Source organism: Ruditapes philippinarum, unplaced genomic scaffold (genome assembly GCF_026571515.1).
Source record: "Ruditapes philippinarum isolate M1 unplaced genomic scaffold, ASM2657151v2 ctg353_1_1_1_1, whole genome shotgun sequence".
NCBI lineage: Eukaryota > Metazoa > Mollusca > Bivalvia > Venerida > Veneridae > Ruditapes > Ruditapes philippinarum.
The window spans coordinates 139,463-160,710 of NW_026856948.1; the positions used below are offsets into that span (position 1 = coordinate 139,463).

The 21,248-nt window shown below is 32.5% G+C and overlaps 1 protein-coding gene across 1 annotated transcript; it reads left to right on the forward strand.

Annotated features, from left to right (window-relative positions):
* The first annotated feature begins 4,227 nt into the window (after positions 1 to 4,227).
* Positions 4,228 to 19,315, forward strand: LOC132748235 (uncharacterized). The gene is made up of 12 exons (XM_060737798.1): positions 4,228 to 4,519; positions 6,804 to 6,993; positions 8,249 to 8,375; positions 8,609 to 8,751; positions 9,222 to 9,369; positions 9,983 to 10,092; positions 11,916 to 12,042; positions 13,371 to 13,493; positions 14,161 to 14,281; positions 17,647 to 17,735; positions 18,389 to 18,488; positions 18,905 to 19,315. The coding sequence occupies exons 1-12, from the start codon at positions 4,411 to 4,413 to the stop codon at positions 18,958 to 18,960; spliced, it is 1,443 nt and encodes a 480-aa protein (XP_060593781.1). The 5' UTR covers positions 4,228 to 4,410; the 3' UTR covers positions 18,961 to 19,315.
* The last annotated feature ends 1,933 nt before the right edge of the window (positions 19,316 to 21,248 follow it).

Genomic DNA, 21,248 nt, shown 5'->3' on the forward strand with positions numbered 1-21,248 from the left:
TCTTTTGAGTGTGTCCGGGCCCGCGTCCTGTGAACATTGCCTTTGCCTTGTTGATCTTTATTCTTGTTTTTTTTTAGGTAATTGGTCAATGAGTAACTTTTTAGTACTATAAAAGTACACCAAAAATTAATACGACTTTGAGAAATAAAAATAAATGCATGTCTCAGTTATAATAGGCCTTTTAAACGCACGCCAACATTCGTTCAACTAAATTGATAAATGAGTATTATAGAGAATATGTCGTCGGCTTACTCTTAAAATGTCCTAACTGCCAAAATGCTATTTTGAGAAAAACGACTTTAAACATTTTGCATCTTAATATTTTTTTCCACGTGACCCCACTGAATTGAAATTTTTCACACATCTATATTTAGGATTTTAATGCGCAAAAAAGGCGTTTATTTTTCTTTCTGGAGAAAGACTGAGAGTAAATATGAAAAAAACAAATTTGAGATAGAGCAAAAGGTCAAAATATTTCTAAAAAAGTCACTCTAAAAGTGCGTCATTGGAGATAAAGCAAAGTAATACCAAAATTAAATGAAGGAGCTGGAGATACGATACTTTAATGGTAGAAATTATTACATACACAGGCTGTTTTAACCTTTAAAATGCACTTATTATGCTTGTCCGTTGTGCAATTAGATTTTATTGTAAATCATTACAAGCCGTCGCAATAATTTTTCAACGCAAATGAGCGACTGGATGTTTCTTTGTATAATAGTATAAAACTTGCTAGATAAGTTAAGGGAAAATATGTTCAGAACACCGACCTCAACGTAACGTAATGCATCAAGCCTAATTAAAGTGTTAAGACTTTATGATATTGGTCCCCAGATATTTAGTCACAACAAGTTAAACAATTTATAACTGTTTATCATAACTTTTGTAGTATTAATAAATATGACTTCTTGTCATGACAAATAGAAATTGATATCTTAAACATAAATACTGATCGTAAGTTGCGTAACAAAGAAACATATCTCTATTATAGACAAATATAGATATACATCATATAAAAGGTATAAAATTGTCTTTATATTTGCATATACAGCATATTACTTTACAAAATCTCAATCTGTATGTATTAATATAATTATACAACTGACATTAATGCAAAATGTCTGTATTAAACAAAAACATAAAACAGCGTCTCGTCATACCGTGAAAAAAAATCTTGAACAATTTGAATTTTCTATTATCTAACATTTTTTCAATGGACTAAGGTCAACATTATTAAAATGTTATTTACTTTCTTTAACAATGTAAGAAAACCTGTTGCCAAGGTACTTCATCAAATCTGCCATGTAGTAGTCATTAATATTAAACGTAAATCAGCTGTTCATGTGACTTGCAGTTTTCAACATAAATGCAACAATAACATGATGCTAAAGTACAACATCAATAAAGAAAATATATTCCAATGTCTCATCATAACATTGAATGTAGTAAATTTCTCAAACATAATATTAATCACCTGTAGATGTAGATGAGTATTTGATAAATTGTGTTATTGAATAATACCATGATCAAATTCCTATTATGTCTGTTTGCACAATACTATAGCACTTGCACTTATAAAGATTTATATTTTATACATGCGATCCTCTGTCGGCATAAATCGTAGCATGGTTTCTATATATTTTTTCTTGTCATCAGACAAACCCTTTTCACATTTTAGAATTTTAAGCAAAGGAAGTAAGTCTACTTTATAAGATAAACTTGTTGTCCTTAGATTTGTCGCCTCTGTGTACTGGACATCAAATGACTCTTTAAAAAGCACTTGAACCGGCAATCCGTTCACATATTTCAATGCTTTTACTCTTGTAAATGGGACAGAGTTAAATGTGAATTTCTCTGCAACCACTCGATAGTCAAAAATCACATCTTTTTTAGTTGTATGATTACGGTTTCATCCGGACGGACTTGCTTACGTTTTCTAATTAGACACAGAGGACTGTAAATTTCTGAAACTTTCAGCTTTTTCTCTGTATGTGAGTGAATGTTATCAATTTCCTGAATACTGGAATGTCCAGGAGTACAAAATTTCTGAACAATTTCAACCACTTCAGGATAAGTTTGTTGAAATAGTTATAAAGCTGTTGCGGTTTTGTGGTACACAACTATCATACCACAACGTTATTTTCTTAACATGAGGATGAGCCTTCAAAGTGTTTTCTAAGATAACAGTTACAGCACAACCTAGTTCATTAGATCCTCGTCCAGCGACTTGCTCATTCCATATAACATTATATCCAACTTCGTGCAGAGAGCAGTGACACAATAGGATAATCAATCTCAAAATCACACCAAAGTCTTGACAATTGCTTATCAAGTCGTTAAATTTTCTGCAAACTTTGTTCACTTTTGTCAACAGATCTTGAATGCAGATATAGCTCAAAATGTGTATGAGGACGCCGTCGGGCAACAACACGAGGTTTAACCTATAATGATATTTAAATTTAAGTAGTTTATAATATCAGTGATTTTAGCATAGGTCACGATAAAAATGAAATGGTTAACTTTAATTTACTTATTTATGTATCCGAAATATTGTTTATCCGAAATATATTTACTAGGTTTTGCAAAACTTCTTGAAATTCTGAGATTACAGTGCATTCAACATTAAAAAAGCAAATTGCAGTTACACGTACAGATATTTTAGTTTAATATACTCACATATTATTACTTTATCTTGCTTGGAAACACAATCAATGGCATTACAAAAAATATTGGCAAAAAATATTCTCTACCGGAAGTTTTGACTTAGCGCACTATCATTGCGAAAACGACCAAGGTCACATGACCATCAGTTCGTGTTTTGATTGGCTTATTTCAGGTTTCACTATAAAATTGTCCTAAGTAACGTACATACCCTACTATAAGGATAAAACAATCTTGCGAAATGTGGACATAGTGCAAAGTTCATACTCGGTAACTCCGTTTCTAGGTCATCATAACCTTGAACCCAAAGCTTAAAAGATAGAGCAATGTAAGGTAAAAAGAATGGTTCATTTATCTCAAATTTTGCAAAAATGGACATAGGACACTTTTAGAGTTAGGCGACGATGTGTTTGTTTGTTTTGTGTAAGTTGAAAATTTATTTCATCTAGTGAACTTTAAAAACAGTATTTTCACGAATGGCGTAGCATAACAAACAACACATTTTGTTTTATGCTCAAATACAAGTTTAAATGAAATTTTCTCAATATAAACTTGAATATCAAAATCTTTTTTCCCCACTGATTTTTAAGACGAATTTCTCATTACAACATGAAGTCTAGGAAAAATTGGTAAATTCAGAAATTAACGTTTAAAGCGATGATATTATATTGGTAAACAAAAATGAATGATCGTTTGTTTTAATAATTAAACCAAACAATGCTTGAAGATGAGAAAGTTACACAATACCGACCTTTGGCGGATGTAGATATTAGACTTTTTTTTAATTAAGTCCTGTAAGCGACCGCCAGTTTTTCTTAGTTGTGTATTTCACGCGAGGAATGAATAATATGTGTTTGATTCGGAGAGACTTCCTTTGGACTTGATAATTTTACACCAATCGATGACTGTTACAGACAATAAATGATTGTTGACATATCTGTATACATTCAAGAAGCGACTATGAATTTGAAATACGTGGAATTTTTTTAAAGACTGTCTAGTGTCTTACGAACCCCGGGTCATTTACTTAGCTTTCTGGCTAGTCACTGTCATTGCATTTGCTTTTTCACATTGCATTACAGTTATTGTTTGTAGGATACTTAAATATGCCCAAAACTCATCAAAAGCAGTTTTGCATGTTGAACCACATCCGACCACTTACACATTACATTATCCGTATGTTTCAAAATTTCCATTTTAATAAGTATCTTAAGGTTTAATAAAATTTATTTCTTTTTTCAGCTAGTTAACTATGACAGTGAACATTTAATAAGATTATCAGCTGACCTAACTCACAGGTTATTCATTAGAGCATTATTTATCTGCAGTATCAATACGTATCTTAAAACCACTTATCAAACACATAATTAAAGGAGCCGTCTCGGGTATTTAATAAAAACATTTTTATTTACACAGTTTCAGTGATATGATACACAGGATATAACATGTATACCGAAAGTAATCATGTCACTGTCATATTCGGACATGACATATTCCATATATAATAGTTACGTGATATTATTTTTTGTTGTATTTTACACTGATGTTCACTTATCCGCATTTTAAATGAATTTAGTGGAGTATTGTTGTATCAATAATTATTTATCAGTCAAGCTTCTTTAATCGTCATAATAATGATCAGTAAATAAATAAGATATTGCGGATTTATTATGAAAATATTTAAACATTAGATTACATTGAGCTATGTAATACACTATTGTAACGTTCTGACCTGCAGTTTCTTTGAGGATGGACGTAGAAGGTACTAAACGTTCCACCTCATACAATGTTAAAACAGTATGCGTTATAATAGGTGGAATACTTGTTCATCTGTGTTTGGGAAGTTTCTATATATTTGGTGAGTATTTAATGTTGAAAACATAAATGAACGTTAAATCAGTAGTGTAATTATATAAAGATGTAAATATACAGTTAATTTTATCCTTTAAACTGAAATATATACCCGATCCTACCTATATTTCACTATGGAAAGGTGTTATCTACAAATTGTCTAGGACGACATAAGTTTGTTTTCCACTAGGCATCCATACAAGATTATTACTTTCGAATTCATAGCTTTTTCATTGATGAAAGAATCTCCAAATATAAATGTATGCATTATTTAAATTTAAGCATCGACCACTCTGTAACATACTTTTTAAATTCAATCAAACTAAACAACGAAAATAACATTGACACGACAAGTTACCACTTACTAGCAAGAGTACCACATAGGCGTGGCAATTTACGCCCTAATGCAAATTTGTTTTAAGAAATTGAAATTTAAAGTAATCAAAAATAGTTTTTAAACAGGGAGAATACCCATGTATAACATTTGTCCGCAACTTGTTTTATTTCAATTATAATTAATAAGATCTATATTAATATTCGCCGAAGAGCTATGCTCTTGTCACATGAATACTTAGTGAAACTAATATATGCCACAGATTACGACCCCAGACATGTCACCAGTCATGCTCTTAAAAAGCTAATTTCAAAGCATAGTATGGTGATTATTTACCCCATGCAATTATATATACTGACTGAGAAAAACATGCTAAAAATCTTTGCTCTGCATGTTCAATACTCAATTAAACCGAGTCTGCAATTCTCTTGTAATTTTATTGTGATTAATGCTTCCGAGGAATCACTTTGTTTCGAGAATTTTAAAACATGTATACAACATAAATCGGTATACATGTGAACTGTGCGAAACCTGCCAAACCTCAACAACACACTGGGCACAATCATATGCTAGTATCAGTGAAATGATTTTTGAAACAATTGCAGGATTCTTGTATGAAATGATACATACTTGCATTTGTAACTTTAAATAAGAACATAATTTTTCTATCTATGTGACCGCTGGGGCAGGGCCATTATTTACCCCTTTAGCATGATTTATATACTTTTTGTAGATGTCAACAAGACATGCTTTATGCAAAATATCTAAGCTTAACATAAATATAATATTTTCGGGCATATGAAAATGTGTTATTATTACGTACATACCTTGATTTACAGTTTTTAAGGGTAACAAACCTAAATTGATATTCTTACCGGACAGGGTATACATTTCGCGTTTCTGTAGCCTACGTTTCAGTATACCTCAGATACCAAAGTCCATGGGAGCTGCATCTGGACTTTTTAGCATCCATTCTGCAGGTGTTCACTTTGAATTCACTTTGCGTTTGCTGAGAAAGTGAATGATCATTTTAGCGGTATGACTATAGTGGCCGAGTCTTGATTGAATAACATACCATTCTGTTTTCTAGGAGAAAGTTGCAGAACATTTTTTTAGGAATGGTTTTAAAACTTTGTCTTTGTAATATTTTATTTTGACTTTAACCCCTTTATTGATAAAAAAATTTAGATGCCTTGACGTAGTAACTAACTAAGCCAGGCCCAAACCATAAACCCAGGTGCGAATGCGTCTCTTTTTACAAACTTCATTTTGTTAAGGTCTGTTTCATTAGTTCCCAACGTAGCAAACACGACGTCGACGGTAACAACCGCCCATGTAAAACGTCTCGTATGTGGTGACAACGTGTTTTCATAGACGCCATTATCGAGCACGTCATTTCAAAATCTTGGCCTCGCAGTATTTTTCACTATAATTTCTCTTTGTATGGGAAGATTCACCAACGTAATCATAATACGGGTTTTACGTACGACGTCAGCAGTAGCTGCTGTGCTATGTTTGGTAAAACAATCACTTTTACATGTTTTGCGTATGTTATTTCGAATTCGATGCACAGTAGCAGAAGAAATACTATGTCCCATCTGTTTCACTTGTTTGACAATGTTTCTGTAGGAGATGTTTTGCTTTGAAAGTCCTAAAATAATACCCTCAACTTAGCAATTTATTTTTGGTCTAATCATATTGTACTTTCAATTTAAATGAGATAGGTATATGTATGATACACTACTTTACATGAATTGTAATCCCCTTGCACAATTTTTTGTAAGCTATAAGATCTTAAAACGCATTTTGGTTGTGTTTCATATTAAATTGAATACCTCTCGTATAGGTAAGAATTGTTTGTTACTTGTAGGATTTAAAAATTCAACTATAATTAAATATCATCGTGTGCTCCTTGTAAAGTTAAACCACATACTTATTCTAGTCATTCATCTTGTAGGAAACATAAGTCCGTATATGATATCATATCTTCGTAACAGAACAAGTGAAATCTCATTACGTAACACGGATAACCTTTGGATCTCAAATGCCGCATCTTTGGCCGGACCGTTCTCTTTGACAATAGGTGGATTGTTGGACAGATATTTAGGTGTACGAATAGCGACCGCAGTTGGATGTACCTTATATTGGTAAATAGAATATTGTAACTACACTTTTATTTCAATTCTAAAATGTTGCCTGCAAAAAAAAATGTTACAGCAAATTTGGTAAATGACTTACGAAACGGTAATTTCTATCTTAAATTCGTCGTATAAAATGATAATCCTAGTTTGCAGAGAAATCATGATATTAGAATCGAATAAAATGCTTTAAAGAATAGAAGGCAAAAATTGTTTTTATTTAAATTTACACAATTACAAAATTAATACGCACGTCCTCAAAAAGTACAGAAAGCTTTTCACTCAAAGTAAGTGATATAAAACCAAGTAATTGTTTAGTTGGTAAGCGTTTTAAATTATAATAGATTTTTGCATTTGAAATGCAGTCATGTAAGAACAACAAACTAACTAGAGATATGCAATAATTATATCAAATGATACATGAAACAACGGCTTTCTTGTAGGCTGGTTTTTATCAATTATACTATTTTATTACAGAAATGTAATGATTAATATTACCAAAAAAAACATACATACGATTCAATGCATTAGACTACGTTTAAGGCTATGAATATATATATATGATATATTTAAAATCATTCTACAACAAAATCGTCACTATACATTCACATTCATATACTGGATTCCTATCAGTTTCCGGTCCCAAATCACTTTTTGTACCAAATAAAAAAAACCTGTCTACGGAAGAGTATTTAACTTTGACAGAACAAAGATACGTACCCGTCCAGCATAACCATGTTTTCCATGTTGGTCTTTTACTGGACTTTTTAATTAGAATATAGGTCTGAATGTTACACCTTTTCTCCGTTTATTCAAAATTTCATAGCAGTTTTGAGACCTGTTTTATTTTGAATATAATTCAGTACCAGTAAGAAATGTTAAGATAATTTTATCAAAGAAATAGAACTTCCAGACATCTTACGTGTCGTGTTTAAAACTATTGATTTACCTGGAATGGGGTCTCAGGTATTGCACATGGCCATTCATATCCAGGTGTTGCTAATTGTTAATTGTCGCAAGTCCTTTAAGGTAACTTTATATAAAGGAAAATCTTCAAAAATATAAATCACTGTACTATTTTAACTGCTGTATTGCAAAGAAAACAAATGTCTCCCTATTTTGATGAAGTAACAGAGCTGTCCTATTGGTAAAAAAAGACTGTACTGGACGAAAATGATAAAGGGACGGAAAACTGTTCGGGCCGGAAACTGCTAGGAAACAAATAACATGCTTAAATCAAAACATTGTTGAATATATGTTTTAGCGCTGGTGTTGGACTTACATATTTTTCTATAAAGAAATCACTACTTTTTGTCGCTTTGTCCTATGGTCTTCTAGCAAATTTTGGATCATTTATTGCATATGGACCACCGGCTCAGACAGCGATCAAGGTATTTGCATAATATAGAGTTAGTTTTATTTATAATTTTATCATATCAAATCAACATGTGGGACACATATTTCTGTACAAAAAACATACATGTTTTATTTAAATTTCTATCGATGAAACAAGTAAAATTAATCTTACAGATAATATATTTTTTATTGACAGAAACGTGTTTAAAGTTTACATTTATTTAATGTAAGCACTTTTTTATATACAGTATTTTGTAAAAACTTTAAGTGGTTACCGGAAAGACCAACATTTGCTGTTGGGATGATAGTGTGTGGATTTGGAGGAGGTGCACTGATTTTCAATCAAGTTGTGACAGCTTATATCAATCCGGATAATCTCTCACCCGATCTGGAAACAGCAGATGGTGAAAAGTATAATAGTAAAAGTATTTGATAAATGTTCATATAAAAAGTTTGTCTTTTTTTTCTAAATGTATAATAGTACAAGATTTATGATTTAGAGAAAATTTCGTATTGTGAAGGAAGTAAAAGTACTATTTTGTGTACATTTTGCCACAAATTTCTGACAAAATTATTTCATGTTCAGTGCTACTTTCTTCGGATGATACAGATCTACAATGCTCTTAAACTTTTATTGTAACGTTATAAAACCCATGTTTGCCTAAAATAAAAAAATAAATAAATAAATAAAAAACAAAAAACAACAAACAATTGGTCCGCTGCTTTAGCATAATGTGCCTTGCACACAAATGTAGACATTCATTCAATTATTAATGTGCAAACAATGTGTCATATGGTGATGCGAACATTTTAACGACATTGGGAAGTTGTTCTAAAATAATTAATTTGTAAATGCAAAAATTATATCTATATATTTACAGATATTTTACTAATAAAGAAGTACTAGACAGAATACCCAAGGTGTTTGTTCTTCTAGCAGGAATTTATGTCATTGCCCAGTTTCTTGGGATTATTCTTATATTTACACATCCGAGCGATAAAAAGGTGCAGAAAACAGGAAATAAAATAGTATGTTATGAATTTATATGTAAAGGATTATAAATTGGATTCATTATTGTGTAAATGAGTTCGTCACAATTTGTCACACAATAAAGTAAGTTACAGAAAATCCAGTCTGTTTTTACACGAAGTAGTGAATGATTCGATTATTATGCAGGTATCTTGAGACCCCGTTACAGGTTACCCCATTTATTCTTTATATATACATGCATGTACAGTATGAATATATAAATATATAACTTATGAACATATATAGAATCATACAGTGATGCAGTTGCAACTGTATAAAAACTATAAATAGAATTCATTGAAGAAAAAAAAACACCACATTAAGAAAAAACATTCCTGATATATAGACTTATTCTTCTGTACTCTCTTACTGTAGTTTGCCTTATCAGCCATAAAGGTATCTTTTAATTTGGACGAGCGGTAACGTAAGACGATGAAGTTTTGTACCATTTTTGAATACATAGTTAGATATAACATTTCTCCATCCAGTTTGTCTTCAGGCTAAATTAGACTTTAGGGCACACGTCATTGCGGATTGAATTGTTTCAGCCTTATCTATAACATATCGTATAATAATATTTCGGACTTTTTCTTAAATATTCTTCATTTCTAGGACACAAAACTAATACACGATACAGAAGAAAAATCTAAATATGGTGCCATAGCTAAAGACGAAGAAGACCTGAGTGTTAATGGAGAAAATAGCCAGGATGAAGACCAGACGTAATAATTTCTTTCACTTCCTTAATGTCATTAACAAGGACCAGTGTTTTTAATTTTTATATTAGTTATTATTTTAAAGCAAACAGTTTTATTAAGTGAATAGTTGTACAAAATGGCACGTAGATCCGATGAAGCCACTTAGCAACTGCAAATTATCACAAATGGTATTTTCTGTTTGAAAGCAACCTGAATACATAATGATTGTAAAAGTTTTTATAATATATTTTTATTACCCTTCCAGTTTTTTCCGCCTTTTTGATTGGATAATGATCACCCGAAAGAAATTGATATAATCGAGCCAGACGGGTAATATACACACTAAATTTCCCCGTTGGGTACCCAACGTTGTAAACAACATGCGCTAATGTGATGCGCGTACGGTTCGATTTTACGCGGTGTAAATTCCGATTTACAAGCACTTTTTAACTGTCAAATGACAAATATTTACCAAAGTAGAGTAATGATACATATTACCATCAGTATCGAAAATAAATATGACCTTGTGAAAGCTTGATATTAATTACAAAATAGTGCGTTCAATAGACTACGCCTTTTCTCTTGTTTAACTTCGTTAGGTACGGGAAAAATACGTCATGCATTTATGTGACGTCATGTTGTGACGAAGAGGTACCCTTAAGGGAATCTTATTTCGACGTTTCATTTAAAACAGCAATGATTTTTTAAAATATCGTCTAAACTCGGCAGTGGAAGGGTAATAAAATTATTATTTTGGTTTTGGAGTGATATATGTGGATATATTACCTGCCAAGATAAAATATCACCCTCGCCTAACGGCTCGGGTGATATAAAATCTTAACAGGTAATATATCCACATATATCACTCCAAAACAAAAATAACATATATTATAAATTTTATGTCTCAATAAACTTAAATCATGATGTGGTGATAGAAAGTACGGCATCGTATATTGAAGTGCAGACTATTTGTCTATGTTGGCTACAAATCTTATAAGCGTAGCATTTGGAAACGGGAACTGCTACTACTGATGACGTAGCCTCTTTTGCAAAAATAATTATGAATTTATCCGTCATTCATAAAATTTGTTTTACAGCTATATATTTGTATGTTAAACAACAAAAAGAAGTTATTTAAACTGAAACTCTTTTTGTCTTAAAACCTACAGGTATATATTTAAAGGATAGGTATTATGTAGTAGTTTTCTGAGGCTTTTATTTTGCTACTCGCTGCATGAGAAAATTGATATATCGATCGACTTTCTGTCTCGCAAGATTTCAGAAAACTACTACATAATATTTATTTGGTAAAAAGATGGCGTATGAACACGTCATTGGATGTTTCTAAATTAAAATAAATTCACCTTTTTCTGGTTAGATTTTGGCTTAAGCCGGTTGGGGGGGGGGGGGGGTGCCGATATCTAGCACTTACTAGTACTGCAAATGAATAGGAACAAACTCAATCAAACTAAGTCTGCGACATTTTTATTTTTAGGTGTTCTTTACGGATGTTGATTTAAATGCATTTCATAAGTTATAAACATATTACAGTATCTTTGTTTCCTATTATTTATTTCAGACTTACAGAACACCCTTGTTTACATTCACTGTTGCTAATATTTACTACTTAACTTTCCTCCTTCACGCCTTTCTCTGTACTCGCCATCCACTCACTCTTCCTCTTGTATTATTTGCCTTGTTTTTGTTCTGTGCCTCAATAGATACATTTCAATTGCTACGTCTAGATATTGTCGGGGAGCTGCGTATTATGAATGCTGTCTCCATATATTCTTGATACTGTGACACCATTAAAATAGCATACAATGATTTCTAACATATACTTTCAGGTCTGTTACAAAAGAATCTGTGAAATCCGTCTTATGGAAAGTTGTCAGGAATAAAAATGCTTGGTGCTGGTTGTTTATACTGTTCCTAATTTACGGTGGAATGACTTTCTTTAACAGTTTATATAAGGTACCTACTTATTATGAATTCGATAAATAATACATAAATGATAATAAATGAATAATGTTATGATAATACACCAGGAAAGTTATAACAGTATAGGTATAACGTCAATTATTACAGGTATATAAATTAAATGCTCAAGTTATATACATTGTATTTGAAAATACTGATAATTGCTGTACAGTCTATCTTTGAATGAAAAACAACATCCTTTGAGAACACACAGAGAAGATATGTTTGGTTTTAAACTCCACTACGGTATAAATACATTGTGTCATAACAAAAACTGGCAGTTATTTTTTAATGAAAGAACCGCAAAATACGGGCTTGTAATGGGCTTGCAACGTTGTTACCATAGTTTGTAAATTATCTAATTTAAATCAGACAAATTTAGTTAGAATTTCCTAGATTTCAATGAATTTCTGCGATGAAGTATTTTACCCAAAGATGAGCCTAGTATATCTTTAAAATATCTTTGGATTGAATCAAAACGCGTTGTTCTTTACACTGTTGTCTTTTTAATGCAACCGGTTTTGGATTAGGTGTTTGTTCAAACTAAAAAGGAATAAAATGACATATTTTATGCATGACAGACATGTATATGTAGTTACTATAATTGTTTACTGTAAACATGTAAATCCTTACCTTTGTTATGAAGCAGTGCAGGCATGACATGGAATTTAAACTGATTTCGATTACGTTTGTTTTGGCCCAAATGGCCTTAGCCTCTTGCTCTCATGATATTTTCATTGTGATGATTCTATGGGATATATGGTATCTAAGTATAGCTGGTGTTCACGAATGAAATATATTTCAATCTTATATGTTAAACAAATGAACTTTTTTATTTTTATGTTATGTCTTTGTAAGTGATTTTGATTATTTTTTTACCGATTTTGCCTCGTAACGTCACGCATTCTCGTTTATGACGTTATCACATCATAGCGTCATATCATTAATTTTGAAAAATAATTCTGTTAAATTTGTATCATTTTGTTACATTTTTGAAATGATTTATAATGACATCGACTTTTTTTTCCTAATGAAGCAAAATTTACGTATAACGGCATTTATATTTGGATGCTTTTCCATTTAGTTTTAAAATTCTTTTCATCCATATAGTCTACAGTGAAAATTATATTTTTTTAATTTTCACTTGTGGTTTGTCAAAATATAATCATCTGATATCTTTCAGTAAAACACTGGAAAGCATGAAAATAGTGGTTGTCATCTAAGTATTATTATTATTTTATTAATATTATTATTATCATCATCATCATCATCAAATTCGTGCATCCTTCTGTAGATATACTGCATTAACTCGTTCTTTACAGGCGTATGGTCAAACCTTTATATCTGACGACCATTTTCTGGCATCTGTTGGCTCAATATCTTCAATTTTCAACTGTATATTTCGTCCTATTTGGGGGATAATAATGGACAAATATGGGTTCCAGGTAAGTGTCTTAAAATAAATAGTTCTTAAACGCTTATGACTTGTATTGGCATATTTTAGAAATCTCGGAATTTACTATAATTCAATTTTAATTGAGCCAGTCATATTTGTTATATATGAAATATAAGATGATTTGTTATGTTAAACTTCACGCATATTCTGTGCTAAATGAGTACGAAATATTCATAAGAAAAAGGATTTATACATTGTATCAAAAACTACAAGAAGAGCACAAACACTCATACACAATAAATGCATACTCTCATATCTCTTAAAATTAGCATTATTATTGTTAAAGTTGTGAGGCAAATCTACACAGAAGAAGAATGCAAAAAATGATACAAAAGTAATATTTTTATTTCTTTTTAATTAAGTAAAATATATATAAACTTGATATATTATTATTATTATATTTGAGCCGCGTCACCACAAAACCAACATAACGGGTTTGCGACCAGCATGGATCCAGACCAGCCTGCGCATCCGTGCAGTCTGATCAGGATCCATCCTGTTCGCTATCAGTTTCTCTACTTGCAATAGGGTTTGTAAGCGAACAGTATGGATCCTGATCAGACTGCGCGGATGCGCAGGCTGGTCTGGATCCATGCTGGACGCAAACGCATTACGTTGGTTTTGTCATGGCGGGGCTCATTTCATTTCTGTTTCAGATGGCGGTTAAGTGTGCATCCGCCTTATTTGTGTGTTTTGCGTGTACAATTTTACACACAGAATCTCTCGGTAAAGCAGCATTTCTTGTGTGGATTTGTGGACTTTATGCCAGCTCAGCTTGTAAGTTTATTATGAAATGCGTCATATTCCTGAAACATAGGCTTCACACTTGTGAGATGAAGGACATAAATCAAGACAAATATTTCATTTCAGCATTGTTTAACCCATTACTTCATGAGCATTTTGTGAAAAATGGCTGTTTTCATTGAAAAGTCTCCCGTTACAAGTTCAAATTGCTGTAATACTATAAAAACTGCTTCAACACTAATCAAACTTGGCACAAATGTTGACTGGACCATTGTCCTTGCAACAACAGGCTCAGGCTTAAATTTTCTGTTACCATGGCAACGAGGGGACATCTCAAAATTGCCAAAAATCACTATTTTGCGTTGATTTTTTCCATCAAAATTTATTTCAAAGTGCTGCAACTTCTCAATGGATTGAGATAGAGTCAAGTGCTTATCAGCGTTGGTTACACGTTACCTTATGATCAATCTGGGGTCATTTACAGCCTCTCACAAGTCCAAAATTTTCTTGGCGATGAGGGGCACTCCGCCCCCCTTCAAACCCCCCCAAACAGAAGGGGGCACATCCCCCTTCTGGCAACCCCCTGATGTATCTTTTGGTTGGGGGGCCGCGCCGAAAAAAGGGTCACTTTTTTTAACAACATTTCTCAAACAAAAACAAGTGTTTGGGGCCTAAATAAGGCATTTTTTCATCATTTGAGACAACAAAGGGGGGGGGGGGGGGAAAAAGGCGTTAAAAGGCGTGTATATGAAGTAATGGGTTAACAGAAAATGATGAAAATACTTGAAATTACCCTAAATCGCGTTTTTTCATGTTTAAACATGGCCTGTCATATAAATTTGAAGAAAAATTGTTGTTTTGTAGATTTTTTTATTTTTTTCATTAACCCATTACTTCATGAGCATTTTGTGAAAAATGGCTGTTTTCATTGAAAAGTCTCCCGTTACAAGTTCAAATTGCTATAATACTATAAAAACTGCTTCAACACTAATCAAACTTGGCACAAATGTTGACTGGACCATTGTCCTTGCAACAACAGGCTCAGGCTTAAATTTTCTGTTACCATGGCAACGAGGGGACATCTCAAAATTGCCAAAAATCACTATTTTGCGTTGATTTTTTCCATCAAAATTTATTTCAAAGTGCTGCAACTTCTCAATGGATTGAGATAGAGTCAAATGCTTTTCAGCGTTGGTTACACGTTACCTTATGATCAATCTGGGGTCATTTACAGCCTCTCACAAGTCCAAATTTTCTTGGCGATGAGGGGCACTCCGCCCCCCTTCAAACCCCCCCAAACAGAAGGGGGCACATCCCCCTTCTGGCAACCCCCTGATGTATCTTTTGGTTGGGGGGCCGCGCCGAAAAAAGGGTCACTTTTTTAACAACATTTCTCAAACAAAAACAAGTGTTGGGCATTTTTTCATCATTTGAGACAACAAAAGGGGGGGGGGGGTGAAAAAGGCGTTAAAAGGCGTGTATATGAAGTAATGGGTTAACAGAAAATGATGAAAATACTTGAAATTACCCTAAATCGCGTTTTTTCATGTTTAAACATGGCCTGTCATATAAATTTGAAGAAAAATTGTTGTTTTGTAGATTTTTTTATTTTTTTCATTAACCCATTACTTCATGAGCATTTTGTGAAAAATGGCTGTTTTCATTGAAAAGTCTCCCGTTACAAGTTCAAATTGCTATAATACTATAAAAACTGCTTCAACACTAATCAAACTTGGCACAAATGTTGACTGTACCATTGTCCTTGCAACAATAGGCTCAGGCTTAAATTTTCTGTTACCATGGCAACGAGGGGACATCTCAAAATTGCCAAAAATCACTATTTTGCGTTGATTTTTTCCATCAAAATTTATTTCAAAGTGCTGCAACTTCTCAATGGATTGAGATAGAGTCAAATGCTTTTCAGCGTTGGTTACACGTTACCTTATGATCAATCTGGGGTCATTTACAGCCTCTCACAAGTCCAAAATTTTCTTGGCGATGAGGGGCACTCCGCCCCCCCTTCAAACCCCCCCAAACAGAAGGGGGCACATCCCCCTTCTGGCAACCCCCTGATGTATCTTTTGGTTGGGGGGCCGCGCCGAAAAAAGGGTCACTTTTTTTAACAACATTTCTCAAACAAAAACAAGTGTTTGGGGCCTAAATAAGGCATTTTTTCATCATTTGAGACAACAAAAGGGGGGGGGGGGTGAAAAAGGCGTTAAAAGGCGTGTATATGAAGTAATGGGTTAACAGAAAATGATGAAAATACTTGAAATTACCCTAAATCGCGTTTTTTCATGTTTAAACATGGCCTGTCATATAAATTTGAAGAAAAATTGTTGTTTTGTAGATTTTTTTATTTTTTTCATTAACCCATTACTTCATGAGCATTTTGTGAAAAATGGCTGTTTTCATTGAAAAGTCTCCCGTTACAAGTTCAAATTGCTATAATACTATAAAAACTGCTTCAACACTAATCAAACTTGGCACAAATGTTGACTGGACCATTGTCCTTGCAACAACAGGCTCAGGCTTAAATTTTCTGTTACCATGGCAACGAGGGGACATCTCAAAATTGCCAAAAATCACTATTTTGCGTTGATTTTTTCCATCAAAATTTATTTCAAAGTGCTGCAACTTCTCAATGGATTGAGATAGAGTCAAATGCTTTTCAGCGTTGGTTACACGTTACCTTATGATCAATCTGGGGTCATTTACAGCCTCTCACAAGTCCAAAATTTTCTTGGCGATGAGGGGCACTCCGCCCCCTTCAAACCCCCCCAAACAGAAGGGGGCACATCCCCCTTCTGGCAACCCCCTGATGTATCTTTTGGTTGGGGGGCCGCGCCGAAAAAAGGGTCACTTTTTTTAACAACATTTCTCAAACAAAAACAAGTGTTTGGGGCCTAAATAAGGCATTTTTTCATCATTTGAGACAACAAAAGGGGGGGGGGTGAAAAAGGCGTTAAAAGGCGTGTATATGAAGTAATGGGTTAAGCCATATGTTATGTATAAAACAAAATTGATAAGCCTAGGACAAATCAAATCAACCGATATCAAATAAGAAAATAAAACAATTTCTGTGCATATATTTTAAATAGTAATAAATAGCTTTGATATTAAGGCAATTTAAAACTTCTCTTTGAAGAAATGTTAATTTGAATTAATTTTTTGCCTGCAAACGTGCAAGGCTTTATAATTTAAGACCTAACATTTTTACCATAAGACGGAACAAGATAATTCATACCGAATACAATGAAGGAAAATATTTTACAGTATTTAATATGTTATTTCACTCTATCTGTCATTGTGCATGTATTTTACATATTTTGCTACACATTTTGTTATTCGTTTTTAATCTGAAGAAAGCTTTATGATGTTTTATATATATATTGAAGGTGTTTGGTCGATTGGTCCAGCTACTTTTGCAAAATTATTCGGAGTGGAGCATATGGCTATCAATATGGGGTTTATATTTTTAGCAGTTGTAAGTTTAAAACTTTCATTCATTGTTGCACACTACGATAAACGACGTTTAGGACTCTGTTTGCCTTTGTATTGAGTCATAAATCGAATAACTATCAAAGCTATATAAGTTATAAAATATCGTTGTTGAGATTGTTTGTCTATTTCAAATATCCGTTTCAAAAATATTTTTAGATTTGTAACAGTCGGCTGCAAATATTTAACAATGTAAACAATTGTTATAGTATAATTTACAGAACAAAATAGAATACTTTTGCAACATTTTCATTCATTCTTATCATATTTGGCGAATACGTTAAAATAACCTAGAAATATGTGTATAATTGTTATTTGATATTTACTAATGCATATTTGGAATTCATGTTGTCATTCGCATTGTTGGCAATATTAACTTGATTTAGGAAATGAACAGAAAATGAACCAGCATACATTTTTGCTTTTACAACAGTGTGTCAAAAATCAGTTTATTAAAGTAATATTCCCTACCTGAATACTATTCAAATATAAAATGAGACATTCAATGGCTGAAATAAAAACTACTATATTCTACCGACGCCAATCCATTTACCAAAAATGTGACCATAACATTTAATAAATCATCAGAAAAATGTTTTGTTTTTCATACTTTATATTCTGAGCTGTTTTTTTTTCTAGACTGCAGCGGCTATTACCGGTGGGTTTGTAGGTTTGAATCTTCAAAGTCAGTTAGGATGGCATGGTCTGTTTCTTCTGGCAGGAAGTATGGGAGCTACAGGTAGAGAAAGTTAAAATAGTTATAACGTATGATTGTAACGTTTGACGCATATGATGATGTCAGATGTTCAAAGTATTTACGCGAAAGCTGCTCAAATACAAGTACATGTTTATATACGACATAATTAACAAGTACTCAATTTAAATTCTCGACATTTATTTGCTTTGGTATAACATTTGATATATAAAGCAAGCTAATAAGGATAACTTGACATATTGGCAATTGAAATGCGGTTAAAATGGTCAATTCTCCTTTACACCTGCAAACTTAGAAATTTGTCCTTGATATAAACATTTCAAAATTTCGATGTATTCGTTCCCCGTAAACTATCACTTTAAATTATGTTCAGTCCGGGTGACTTGTAGGAGGTAAGTTAAAGAGACAAGCAAAGAACTGATTCGTTTGTTTCTTTTCAGCTTTCGCAATAACATTCCTTTTCAATGGTAAGGATACAAAAGGCAAAACTATATAAATGACAAGAAGAGAATGAAGAACTGAAAGCAAGTGGTTCATTTACAACAGTCACTACGCAGACATGAGAAGACATTTCAAGAAATCTCCTGTGTTTCAGGATTATAACAGATGTTAGAACATTTGCATAAAAATTCAAAAATTATAAACATTATCATACTTACCAATCTTCTTATAAGTCTCCTTAGGCACAGTGAATGTTAAGATGCAATATGCTCTTCATCTATGTTTTGAAGGTACATCCGTGACCGAGCGTGTTTATAGTTTTGGTTATACTGCGAACAATTTCTTTTAGACAAAATTTAGAATTTCTATTGTAATATGTTTTAGTTTTGAATAAATATTGTCATCTTCGAGTATTGAGCTTTGAGTATCGAGTATTAAAACAATATATCTATGAATAAACAATACATAATGTAATTAAAAATTTCATCAATTTTCTCTCTCCCCTCCCCCATCAAAGCATTCTTGGGACAAATTATGATTATTTTAATTGTTTTCTCATGTTGACATATTGAAAATAAGCTTTTCAGACATACTACCCATAAGTGTCTTCAAGCGAAAATTTGACACCGTGTGATTCAAATACAGGCTATTATAATACTGCACGTTTGTAACGTCACTTTTTGTTGGGTAATCGTGACGTTCATATAGTTTTATATACACGACTGCTGTCGATTTATGAAGAAATCTTACATTTTCTCTTAAAAAATGATGCTTGCTGTAATATAAATTCGTTATTAATATTTCTGGCAGGTTATATGACCGTATATAAACGGTTATTTACAATATAACCCTCGCCTAGCAGCTCGGGTCATGTTTCCAAACAACCGTTAATATAGGGCCATACAACATGTCAAAAATCTTTTAAACTAATATTAATCAGACAAGTAAACAATTACTCCCTTTTCCCACAAAAATGTAGCCCCTGATAAAAATATCACAATATTTGTCCTAGTATGTGTTCGAGTAATACGATATATTATATATCTCTACAATAAGAAACGACAAAGATTAATCCACCTTTAATTCAATTTATCAAATATCAAATGACGTATATTTTACATAATATATATAATAACTTATCATCAAGTTGCAATGTAAATTTAAGATTAGATATACATCTGTAGTAAGGAATCTGTATTCTGTTTTATTTCATGACTGAGGGATGAATTGCAGGTTCCAATAGTATTAAGCAAATAAAGAAGTTCTACGAAAAAGGCGTTAGATCATGATTCTTGTTGAAACTCCTAATGCTAATGTTGTTGTTTTGATGACGATGTTGATGGTATTGATGATAATAATTATGATAATGAAAAGAAAACATCCAGCGCTTCAATTTGATGTTCTTGCTGTTCTCGCAATAAATGTAAATTCTTCAAGAAAAAAAAAATCACAACACAATGAATGTACTTACAGTTCTTAAACAATAAGATAAATACGTATTTAAAGACATATTTTATTTGGTATAGAACTAAAACTTTAATTTGTTCCCAATCCTGTCATTAGCTCGCCCCGTTCCTATGCGGTGCCCACCTGGTGTCTCTCCAAAAAGAACCTGTAGCATGATAATGAGGGAGATATTACCATGAACGCTGCTCTCCATCTTTACGTTTAGTTTCATTTGCCATATGACCGGCCAGAAATTAATTAGGTGATATATTCGTTATCAACTTTGTTTTGTCAAATGTTATCAGTATTTATCATAAATCCAGTTATCTGACAAGTTAAAGCAGCTTTAATGAATATAAAACATTAAAATATATATTTTTTTCTTATTTAATAAAGTATTAAAACGGAAAATAATAAAGGTTGATCAATTGTATAACTCGGTATTATTAAGCCTGGTAATGGTTAACGCCTGCTATCGTCCATACATAATTCAGCTATTGAAAATAGCTAAAGGGAATTCGATATAATTATGAATTAAGGATCACCAAGAGTTGTGTTGGTTTCACAGAAGTGATCAAAGAATATTCCCCAAAGCGTACAGCCATTGGTTTTTTTGCAGGGCCGATTTATGTTATTCGTTCTTTCATCATTTTACTGCACTATGACAGTACATATTTGAACTCTGGTCGATCAATGGTATCAAATATACATATATGAACCCAAAACTATGAATAAGATGGCCCCCCTTTTGGTATCCTGTTACTTTAAAAACAATTATTCAATTAATTATCATGGCAATTAATTCTTCTGGTTCAATCGCTTGCCATGAAGTGAAAAGGAAAATCTTTTTTACAATTCGAAGAATAATTGATAATGTCAAGCTTCTTTAATCTTGAA

Coding starts and splice junctions, on each gene's coding strand:
- LOC132748235 (XM_060737798.1), top strand. CDS start 4,411: ATGGACGTAGAAGGTACTAAACGTTCCACCTCATACAATGTTAAAACA. Junction 12,043..13,370: donor TCTTTAACAGTTTATATAAG/GTACCTACTTAT, acceptor CGTTCTTTACAG/GCGTATGGTCAAACCTTTAT. Junction 13,494..14,160: donor TGGACAAATATGGGTTCCAG/GTAAGTGTCTTA, acceptor TTTCTGTTTCAG/ATGGCGGTTAAGTGTGCATC.